Source organism: Dryobates pubescens, chromosome 3 (genome assembly GCF_014839835.1).
Source record: "Dryobates pubescens isolate bDryPub1 chromosome 3, bDryPub1.pri, whole genome shotgun sequence".
Taxonomy (NCBI): domain Eukaryota; kingdom Metazoa; phylum Chordata; class Aves; order Piciformes; family Picidae; genus Dryobates; species Dryobates pubescens.
This window is the reverse complement of record NC_071614.1, coordinates 17,009,098-17,020,538: the sequence shown is the minus strand read 5'-3', so window position 1 is coordinate 17,020,538 and position 11,441 is coordinate 17,009,098. Positions and strand designations below refer to the sequence as shown.

Below are 11,441 nucleotides of genomic sequence, written 5' to 3'. Positions count from 1 at the left end.
TGTGTGTGGAAGTAGGGGGTGTCCCATGGGAATGGGGCGAACAACCCCATCCGGGCTCTGGCCCCGCGGGGGCGGGCTGAGGGTGCCGTGTGTGTCCCCCCTCCCCATTCTCCGCGGCCATTTAGGAGCGGCTCGGGAGCCAATGGGCGTCCCCCGCACCGTGACGGCCGAGATTGACGTGTTTCCCACGTCAAATTGATCCCAAGTAAGCGGCGGGGGCTCCCCGGGAGCGGGGAACCGGCCCGGCTCCGCCAGCGCAGCCCCGCCGCCGGCTCCTGCCCAGCCCGGCCCGCCCTCCGCCGCTCCTCGGGACCTCTATGCCGGGACCGGGACAGCGGGGCGGCGGGCAGGCGCTGCCCCCGAGCCGGGCCGAGCCGAGCTCCCCGGGTGCCCGGCGATGGGTAAGAGCGGGCGGCTGTGGGAAGGGCGCCGGGACGGGATCCGCGGAGGGGGCGGGAGGGGGGGGGGTCACCAGGCGGGGTGGACCCCTGTCCCCTCGCTGCGGCCCGGTAGTGGCGGCGGGCAGGGGTCCTGCACGGCGTGCCCGGCTGAGGAGGCCCCCGGCGCTCCAGTCCTCCCTGCCTCCGCTTTTGCTCCGTTCCCTTTCTTCGTTCTTTCTCCCGTTCTCCTTGTTTCTCCTTTTCTTCTGCCTCCCCCTCGTCCTGTTTCTTTCTATGTTTTTTTTTTCTCCCTCTTTTTTTCTTTTTCTCCTTTCCTCGCCTTTGTTTATTTCTCTTTCCCCCCCTTCTTTTTTCACCCTTCTTTTCACCTTCACTTTCTTTCACTTCCCCCCCACTTTCTTTCTCCTTTTCTCTCTTCACTCCCTGCCCCCCTCTTTCCTTCTTTTCCCTCTTTTCATTTTCTTCCCTTTTCTCCCCCCTCCCCCCTCTTTTTTTCTTTCCCCCTTTTTCCTTCTTCTTTTTTTTTCTTCTCCCCCCTCATTTTCCTTCCCTTTTCATCCCACTCCCATTTTCTTTACCGCCTTTGCTTTTCCTTCCCCCCCTTTCCTTTTAATTTTCCCGCTTTTCCTTTTCCTCCCCACCTTGTCTTTTCCTTCCCCCCGCTTTCGTTTTCCTTCAGACTTTTTCTTCCCCCCTCGTTTTGCCCTTTCCTTCTCTCCCTCCTTTCCCGTCTTTTTCCTTTCCCTCCTGTTTCTTTTCCTCCAAATTCCCTTCCCTTTAATTTCCCTGTCTCCATCCCACTCCCTTCTGCCTCCTCGACTCGTGTCGCCCGGACATCCCCCGGCCGACCCTGATTCGGCCCGGCGGCGCGTCCCCACCATCCCTCCCTCCTTCCCTCCTCCGCGCCCCGTCCGGCCGGTAACGGCCCCGTCCCGCCGCAGAGCACACGTACGGGGAGGTGAACCAACTGGGAGGTGTATTCGTGAACGGGCGGCCGCTGCCCAACGCCATCCGACTGCGGATCGTGGAGCTGGCGCAGCTCGGCATCCGGCCCTGCGACATCAGTCGCCAGCTCCGCGTCTCCCACGGCTGCGTCAGCAAGATCCTGGCCCGCTACAACGAGACCGGCTCCATCCTGCCCGGGGCTATCGGCGGCAGCAAGCCGCGGGTCACCACCCCCAACGTGGTCAAGCATATCCGCGACTACAAGCAGGGAGACCCCGGCATCTTCGCCTGGGAGATCCGCGACCGGCTGCTGGCCGACGGCGTCTGCGACAAGTACAACGTCCCCTCGGTCAGCTCCATCAGCAGGATCCTGCGGAACAAGATCGGGAGCCTCTCCCAGCCCGGCCCCTACGACGGGGGCAAGCAGCCCCCCCCGCAGCCTGCCCTGCCCTACAACCACATCTACCAGTACCCTTACCCCAGCCCCATGGCCTCCACGGCCGCCAAGATGGGGGGTCACCCCGGCGGGCCCGTGGCCACCGCTCACGTCAGCTTGCCACGCTCCTGGCCCTCGGCTCACTCCGTCACCAACATCTTGGGCATCCGCACCTTCGTGGAGCAGACGGGTGGGTATCACGCTCCGGCCTCCTTCACAGCAAGGGGGAGGTCGGGCAGGAATCACCCCTTCCCCGCCTGTCGAGCAGCTCTTTCACCCCTCCCAATTCATTTTCTCGGGGGGTTTATTTGGTGGCCGCACCCCGCTCTGTCAGGACGGGGGCCAGATGTGGCGAAGCTCAGACATCTTGAACTTTTTACGGAAAAATATGGAAAATATTTTCGAAGGGATGATAGATTGGTGACCGCAAATTGGGAGCCCTGAATCTCCCCTTGTAAAGGGGGAAAAATACAGAAAAGGGGCGGTGGGGTGCGGAGAGGAGAAAATAAAACAAGGGAGGGAGGAAAAGAGGAGAGAAAACCAAATCAGGGTAGAGAAAAAAAGGGGAAAGGCAAAGCAGGAGAGGGGGAAAAAAGGGACAAAAACAAATATGGGGAGGGGAAAAAGTGGTGAAAAAAACTAAATCCTGGGAGCGAAAAAAGAGGCAGAAAACAAACGAGGGGAGGGAAATAAGTGGGAGCAATTAAAGCTGGAAAGGGAAAAGAAGCTAGAAAAACAAACACGGGCAGGGGAAAAAGGAAGGAGAACGAAACCAGAGTTGGGGAAAAAGACGGGGGAAAAGGAGGAAAAGAAGAAGGGAAGCCACCTGTAAAACAGACACGGGGCTTTCCGGGATGTCCCCGAGAAATCTCCCTGATTCTCCTAAAAGCCAAGCCAGGGAGGAGGAATCGAGGAGCGCGGCCGGGCTGCTGCGGCCGGGGCTCCGGGCAGTCCAGCTCCGGGGAGGGGACACACACACACATTGGACGTGGTGGGGTGGTGGGGGAATGCGGGTCCCTTTATTCTTCCAAAAGTAAATCAACCGCAAGCTTTTTCCTCCGTGCGATCATTTATCTTTAAAATTCCGATGTCACTTTTATAAGTCTCCTTCGTCAGAAGAGAAATTTGGCCTTGGGAGCGGATTGGGGGTGGAATGGAGAATCTAGGAACAGCGATTTGGGACAGTGGCAAAATTAGGTGTACCTCTCCCGGCGGTGTACACGGAATTTCGGCCGTCAGAACCCAGCCTTTCCGGAATGCATTCCCAGGCTGGTGGCAGAGGGCGAGAGGCGAGGCGGCTCTGTGCCCCGCTCCCCGTCGGGTTTATGCGAAGAAGCACCTGCAGCCTAGGGCTTTCTCCCCATTTCTCCCCAATCCTTGCCCCGAGACACAGAGATCTGGCTCACAGCGAGGGCTAACGCTAACGGGGCCGCTTCTCTCTCCTCTCCAGGGGCTCTGGCTGGCACAGAGGGGTCTGCTTATCCCCCCAAAATGGAAGACTGGCCCAGTGTGAACAGGACGGGCTTCCCCTCAACTCAGGCTGTCAACGGCATTGACAAGGCTGCCGTGGAAGGAGATATCAAATACCCGCAGGTAACTGCTCTGGGAGACAGGAGGTGGCAAGGCAAGGGAGGCAAGAGGAGAAAAAAAGAGACAGGCAGAGGTAGGGAAAGAGGGAGTAGTAGGGTATAAGTTGGGGGGCAGGAGGGGACAAGGCGGCGGGGAACGATTTCCCATTGCGTTCATGAGCGGCCGGGCGGATTGTTTTGAGCCCATTCCCCTCGTACCCTAGATATCTCTTTGTCCCTGTCCCCAGCCCCCGCCGGGACTCTCCTCGGTGAGTAGCTTCCTCCCAGCCTGTGCTTATCCCCCTTCCAACCAACACGGCGTCTACGGCGGCCCGCCTGGCGGCTATCTCCCCCCGGGCCCCCCCTGGCCACCACAAGGTAGCCCTTTGGGCCACCACGGACCCGGAGTGACGGTGCACGGAGGCGACTTGGCCACGGCGATGGCGTTCAAGCAGACCGGGAGGGAAGGTGAGATGAGCTGGGGGGATAGGCGTGCACGTCTGGGAGTGGGGCTGCAGAGCCGGGGCCCTCCGGGGTCTCGGAAGGGGTAGGAGTAAAGGGATAGTAAAAAGACTCGGTGCGGGTTCCCCCACCCTGATGGAGAAGTGAGTATTTTAACCATCTTTGACATGTTGAAAATTGAGGATATTTCCCCCACCCCATGAGGGCTTTCGGGCTCAGTCGGGATTTTGCCTGCTTGCTGCTCATCCCCCGGTCCCCCCTGCCGCAATATTCGATGGGTGCTGCTCCGGCTCCCAATCCCTTTCTGCCCGGCCTTAACCAGCGCATGGGGACTCTAAACTAGAAATCTTTTTCCTTCTTGTTTGCGCTGGAAATGACCAGGGAAGGGGATTTGGATTCTGGGGGAAACCTCCGCTTTTCATCAGGGAATCTTCTTCCCGGTACAGTTTGCGGGACCGGGGAAGGACCTGCGGCTCCTCAGAGGCTTTTCCCCAGGTCCTCCCCAAATGAGCAGCGATAAAATAGACATTCTGACGGCATCCATCTTAGCGAGGAGTCCCGCAGACAGGGCAGGAGACTCGGGTCGGAGTTATTGCCATCATAAATCCCCTGCTGAGAACTGGGGAGGGGGGGGGGAAAGGAGAGGGAGGGGGTAAAAGCAAACCCGGGGGGTGGATCGGAACGTCTAGACTAGGGGTTGCTAATTAGGGCGGTTCTCTTATCTCCCGCTAATTATTTCGGCTCGGTGAGGGAAGGTTTATTTCCGCGGTGGAAGGTTTCGTTCTGCGTGTAAAACCCCTGCCGATTTTACCCCCGTCCCCAGCGTCCCTCCTTTTCCGTGATAATCTATGATTCTATGATAATCAGATTTGATATTCTTTTCCACACTTCTAACGCATTCCCTACTTTTACACTGATTGATTCCCCCCTTCCCCCCCCGTTTGCTTCGGTTTTGGTTATTTTTATACGAGGCTTTTGCTGGTGGTAGACTCATCGCAGGGATGAGTCCTCTCGAGGGTTAGAGATCAGGAAATCGATTTAATAAAAGGAATAATAAGTATAGAGACACGGAGCAAAAGGAAGTGAGGGAGGAGAAAGGAAAGAAAAAGGAAAGGAATAAAGAATATTGGAAAGAAAGAAAGGAGGAAAGGAGGAAAGGAATCAAAAAACAGGAGAGAGGGAGGAAGGAAGGAAGGAAAAAGGAAAAAAGGAATGAAGGAAGAAAGGAAAAAGGAAGGAAGAAAGGAAAAAGGAAAGAAGGAAGGAAGAAAAAAGGAAGGAAGGAAGAAAAAAAGAAGGAAGGAAGAAAAAAGGAAGGAAGGAAGAAAAAAGGAAGGAAGGAAGAAAAAAGGAAGGAAGGAAGGAAGAAAAAAGGAAGGAAGGAAGAAAAAAGGAAGGAAGGAAGGAAGAAAAAAGGAAGGAAGAAAAAAAGGAAGGAAGAAAAAAAGGAAGGAGAAAAAACGAAGAGAAGAAGAAAGAAAATGGAAGAAAGAATAAAGGAAGAATGGAAGAAAGAATAAAGGAAGAAAGGAAGAAAGAAAAATGGAAGAAAGGAAGAAGGAATAAAGGAAGAATGGAAGAAAGAAAAATGGAAGAAAGAAAAAAGGAAGCAATAAAAGAAAGGAAAAAAGGAAAAAGAAGGAAAGAAAATGAATGCAGGAGGACCGATGACCTGTTTGTATTCATTCTATTTTCGAGGCATTTTCAATTACTTGGAGCCTGATTTTTCTGCCTTGCCAGTCTGAAGCTATCTCTGCTGAAAGTCCAATCCAGACTTCCTTTAAACGTTTGTGACTTTTCAGTTTTATGTGGTTTTAGTTTGGCTTCTGAGGACTTTCTTTTTTTTTTTTCTCCTTTAAAGGTTTTTTTTTTTCCTTCTTCTTCGTTTTTTTCCCCCCCTTTTTAATTTCCTTCAGATCGACTTTCGAGTTCCACTACTCATTTGGGACGACCCAAATATCGGATTATGCTGCAAAACTCTCCCTCTCTCCCCTGTCCCGAGAAGGGAGGAGTGTCGCTGGGGCGGGGGAGGAGGGGAAGGGGGACGGGGCAGACGGCCCCCTCCGCTCCTGGGGAGGGCAGTCCTCGGTCCCTGCAAAGAAGAGGACAGTGGGAGGGGAAAGACACAAAGAGAAGGGAAGAAAGGAGGAGAGAAGACAAAAAAATAAGGAAAGGGAGAGACAAATTCAGCTGGTCAGTTTTGCCCTCCAAGTTTCTTTTTCTGATGTCACAGCTCCTGTTTCCCTCTCCAAATCTCCCTGCTTATCCCAACACCTGCAGCAGCCCCAGACACTCCTCCCTGAGGACTGGTGTGTGTGGCAGGATTGGGTGGGAGGTACAGGTGGTCTGGGCCCCTGCAACCCACTGTGATGCCTGCTGGGGCTGGCAAGAAGCTCAGTAGTTTATCTACTGCTGGTGAGGTGTAAAGGTGTTTTCCCCATCCACTTTCCCCTACTTCCTGGTGCTGGTGGCACTGTCCCTTTCCGGGGCACCCCAATCACAGGCATGAGATATGTTCTTTGCGTGGCTGGGCTGGGTTTGGGACCCCTTCATGGATAGATCTAGCTCTTCAGCAATGGCAGAGGGGGGCCTGACATCATCATGACCCCGTCTGTCTTCCCCTTTTCTCCTGAAAGGGAATTTCTGAAGTCATGACTTTCCTGGAGGCAGGTGGGTGGTGGGCTCTGAGGGGTAGAAATGCTTTTGAGTGGCCATTGGAGGAGGGTGCACATGCATCCAGCTATGGATTGTGCCTGGCTGCAGCAATGTGTTTTGAGTCCATCAATCCACTGCCTTGTTGTTGTCTTTTATTTCCTCCCACCTTCCCTTCTTGCAGCTGTGGACAGAAAACCTGTCAGCCCTGTGGGGAAACCTCCAGACCCTCTAAATACCATCCATGGACTCTCTATCCCAGCCTCCTCCTCCTAGAGCTGCTGAGCAGTGGTCCAGAGACAGTGACTCTTGGAATAAGCACCTGTGAACTCTAACTGAAGCCTGAAGTGCCACCAAACTGTACCCAAAGTGCCATCGAGCAGTACCTAAGGTGCCAGTACCTTGGGCAGGCACCTGCAGGGATGAAGATGTGCCTGGATTGTCAGAGGTGACATCCTCCATGGCAAATCCCCGTGCAGGGAAGCACAGACAGGATGTTCACTCACACTGTACCTCCATTGGACTGGAAAGAGGTGACAGAAGAGACTCAGCCTTCTTTATTTTGTCTATCCCCCCTTCCCCACCCCTCCATTGTTTTCAGTTTTTCTTTCTCCTTCCCATGCTCCCAAAGACCATTTGGTGCAGGGCAGCAAACACCTCCATCCTCAGCCATCATCTCTGCCTCAGCATGGGAATGGGCAAATGTGCCACAAGGTTTTATGATATATTTTTATAATAACAAGCCTTAATAAAAAGTGACTATTGTGGGCACATGCTGCTGGCCTCCATCTCTCGGGGGCTGGCTTAGCCTCCCCCGAGAGCAGGGCTCTTCCTGTTGTCCTCCAGACTCAGACTGCATCTCCAGGTTGCCTGGGAGTGACTGAGACCTGCTGGGATAGACCTTGGGGACACTTGGCTGGGAGAAAACACTCTGGGCTGGCTCTGGATCTGTGCACCCAACCCACCCTGCCAAGGACCCTGTGTTTGCTCTGAGCATGCTGCAGCCCTGCTTTTCAGGGCCAAGGGCAGATTTGAGGGGGTCCATGGTCCTGCTGGGTGACTCCTGATGCTCTGGGGTTACAGGCCAGCTCTGGGCATAAGCAGCGGGGTGGGTGGCCAGCCCCTGGGCTGGCTGCCACCTGTCTCACCTAGCCATGGGCAAGCAGTGGGCTAGCAGAAGGGTTGCACCTCACAGCCCACCCACTGGGATTCCTTATCCCCCTCCTGTCCAGCCGCCTGGGATGCGTTCAGGATGGGCTCCACTGGGCTTTCGTGTTCCCTGGCTCCATCAGCCACTGCCATTGGCGTCAGTCCCTTCATTGTCTGGAGAAGAGGAAGGTCCTACAGCGGGGCAGGGAGGAAATATCCTGGCAGGAGAATACAGGCCTGGCTTTCTGCAGAGAGCGTGTCTTTGTGGGAGGGAGGGAGAGGGATGCCAGATTTGACATCCCACCCCGGGAAATTATTTTGCCTTCAACCTCGGGGTGGCAAAATTCAGTTTTGCCTCTGCTGCTCCAAAGCCTCCAGCTAGAGCTGGTCTTTGCAACTGACTACAAAGCTGGGGAGGGAAAGGAGGGGATGGGAAGTAGGGGAGATGACTGCCCCGGGGCAAGGCCTGCTGCCAAACTGTCACTGACTGTGTTTTAAAGGATGCAAGGAGTGACAAGTCACCAAGAAGGGACAAGCCACCTGAAACAGCTGGCTAACAGCTATTCTGGCCTGTCCCCTGCCAGGTTTATCCATTCAAAGCTGCATTTGAACATCTGGCAGAGCAGCTTTGGAAACGATGATGCACAGAACGCCCTTAGGGCTGGATGGCAGCACGGCATGGCCCTTCTGTCTGCTCTGACAGCTGGGGAATCCAACCCCTCCCAGGGACGAGGAGAGCAGGAGACAGCCCAAGCCCTGCCCCTCTGGGGACTCTGCTGTTTTGGGTGGTCAGAGGAGCCCTTCAAATACCCAGCACTGAAATCTTCCTGCTCACCAGCCTGAAGAAACTTGCCTGCCCTTTGCAGAGAGCTCCCCCAAAGCCCTTCTGTCAGGAGAAGCTGGTTCCCCGTGCTGAGCTCTCATACTGCAGAGTGGTCTGGGTAAGTGGCAATGTCCCCCACCGTGTGGCAACTCAGCATAGAAATGCTGCCATAGCCCCCAAATGCTGTGCCATGTCCCATAGGTGTTCTGTCCTATTCTTTGTGGCCTTGCAGCACCTTCTGGATTGTAAAGCTTGTGCTCTTGGGGTGCTTCATGGCTAAATGCACCCTAAAGCCCTGCAGAGATAGGAGCAAGGGCTCTGATGGATGTCTAGGATGAGTAAGACAAGAGTACTGGAGTCAGATAGACACAGTGCAGAGTCCCATCCTTTTAATTAGTGCCCTGCTGGGATGCTATGGCAGTGCCTGAGTTCTTGCATTCCAAGACTGTCAGGAACCTGCCAAAACCCCTGAGCAGCAACTTGATGCTTTGCATCCACCACAGCCCCAAGCCAGCCCTTCGCAGGCACTCGCCAGGCTCAGGCAGCCACAGAAGAGCAGCACGTGGGCAAGGAGCCACGTCCTGGTCTCAGCCACTGAGCCTTGGGGCTGAGAGCATTTGAGTTTGTCCCTGTGGTGATGGGATGGATGCACGGGGGTGGCATGTGTGGTGTGGAGGGATGTGTGGTATGATGGGATGCATGGTGTGGTGGGATGCATAGAATCATAGAATTGTTAGGGTTGGAAGGGACCTCAAGGATCATCCACTTCCAACCCCCCTGCTATGGCCAGGGACACCTCACACTACAGCAGGCTGCTCACAGACACATCCAGCCTGCCCTTAAAAGCCTCCAGGCATGAGGCTTCCACCAACTCCCTGGGCAACCTATGCCAGTCTCTCACCACCCTCATGGGGAAGAATTTCTTCCTAACATTCAATCTGAATCTACCCATTTCTAGTTTTGTTCCATTCCCCCCAGTCCTATCACTCCCTGACACCCTCAAAAGTCCCTCCCCAGCTTTCTTGTAGCCTCCTTCAGATACTGGAAGGCCACAATTAGGTCTCCTTGGAGACTTCTCTTTTCCAGACCGAACATCCTCAACTCCCTCAGTCTGTCCTCATAGCAGAGCAGCTCCAGCCCTCTGTGGCCCTTCTCTGGACATGCTCCAGCACCTCCAGATACTTCTTGTAATAGAGGCTCCAGCACTGGACACAGTACTCTAGTTGTGGTCTCAGCAGAGCGGAGTAGAGGGGGAGAATCACCTCCTTTGACCTGCTGGCTATGCATGGTGTGGTGAGCTCCATGGTGTGATGGGATGCATGGTGTGGTGAGCTCCATGGTGTGATGGAATGCATGGTGTGGTGAGCTCCATGGCATGATGGAATGCATGGTATAGTGGAATGCATGATGTGATGGCATGCAACCCATAAAGGTATGCACTGTGTGCCCAGTTGTCCAGAAGCTTCTGCAGGAAGCTCGGGTGATGCCTGGGCAGCCATCTGGCAGCCAGCTCTGTTGTTCTGCAGCCCCATCCATCCCTGCCTGCGATGTCAGCACACTTCGGGTGGGATTTGCCACCAGAGGGAGATCCTATTGTTCCACACCGAGAAGCAGCCGGTGAGAAAGCCTCTGCTTTCCCAGCCAGAGCAGGCAGGCAGGCAGAACATACTGCCAGGCACGGCAGAAATCTGCTCCTCTGCAGGTATTTCGGGCTGAGGTGCCGTGAAGAGCTGCTCTGCCAACCCACGGGGTGCTGCTCAAAGGCAGAGTGAACAGCACCAGGTAACATCAGAGGGGTTTATGAGCAGTCAGCCTTCTCATTTCTTGTTTGTGGCTGTTGATAACCTTCATTACAAATGTAATTTGAACACTTATGATAAAGGGACTTTCTCATTAAAAAAACAGTCCACTTATTTGTGTGTGTGTGTTGTTTCAGCCATTGGATTGAACTCAGGTCTTTGAAAGCTGGGAGCTACCTTCCTTCCTTTCCATGCTGTGCTTTGCTGTGAGAGAAGCCATGGGCCAATTACTCGTCCTGATGGATGCTCTCATAGAGGACAGGCTCCATTTGTTCTTGTGCACACACAGAGATCCTCAGCTGCTCACATCCAAGCCTGTCCCCCTGTATCCCTGCCCAATAGCATTTCTGGTTCGGGTAGGAACTCCCAAACCCCAAAACTTGGTGTTCTGTCCCAGTGCAGATTTGCTGTCTCCTGTTGAGGCAAGTAGAGGAGACCACAGCTGAGTGTAGGCATAGGGTATGTCTTGTTGGCTGTACCAACCAGCCCAGAATAGCCTAGCTGAGGGGAGATAACTGGACTTGATCTGAGCAGAGGACTTTGAACAACTGACACATTAATGGGAGCAAAATGGGGGTCCTCATGTGGGCAGCAGGGCACAAGGACGGACAGCCCTAACTGCAAGAGATGCTGCTGAGAACACCATGCAGTCCCAGTTAGAAATGCAGCCATTTCCAGTTGGAAATGTAATGGGTGATAAATTATTTGGGGTGAAATTTGCCACCACAAGCACCCTTTTGAAGCTGATGTCTTGGCAGTGCAGAAGGAAACAGCACAAAGACCTGCAGTACCTCTCCTATGAGGACAGACTGAGGGAGTTGGGGCTGTTCAGACTGGAGAAGGGAAGGCTCCCAGGAGACCTTATTGTGGCCTTCCAGTATCTGAAGGTGGCTACAAGAAAGCTGGGGAGGGACTTTTGAGGGTGTCAGGGAGTGGTAGGACTCGGGGCAATGGAACAAAAATAGAAGTGGGTAGATTCAGATTGGATGTTAGGAAGTTCTTCCCCGTGAGGGTGGTGAGAGACTGGCACAGGTTGCCCAGGGAAGTGGTAGAAGCCTCATGCCTGGAGGCTTTTAAGGGCAGGCTGGATGTGGCTGTGAGCAACTTGCTGTAGTGTGAGGTGTCCCTGCCTGTGGCAGGGGGTTTGGAACTGACTGATCCTTGAGGTCCCTTCCAGCTCTAACAATTCTATGATTCTATGAAAAT

General features: G+C 54.3%; 1 protein-coding gene across 1 annotated transcript; it reads left to right on the top strand.

The window, feature by feature from the left end:
- Positions 1-237: 237 nt before the first annotated feature.
- On the top strand, positions 238-7,177 carry PAX1 (paired box 1). The gene is made up of 5 exons (XM_054180211.1): positions 238-401; positions 1,343-1,972; positions 3,233-3,375; positions 3,599-3,818; positions 6,649-7,177. Exons 1-5 carry the CDS (start codon positions 398-400, stop codon positions 6,738-6,740), a joined length of 1,089 nt encoding a protein of 362 aa, XP_054036186.1. The 5' UTR covers positions 238-397; the 3' UTR covers positions 6,741-7,177.
- Positions 7,178-11,441: the final 4,264 nt, after the last annotated feature.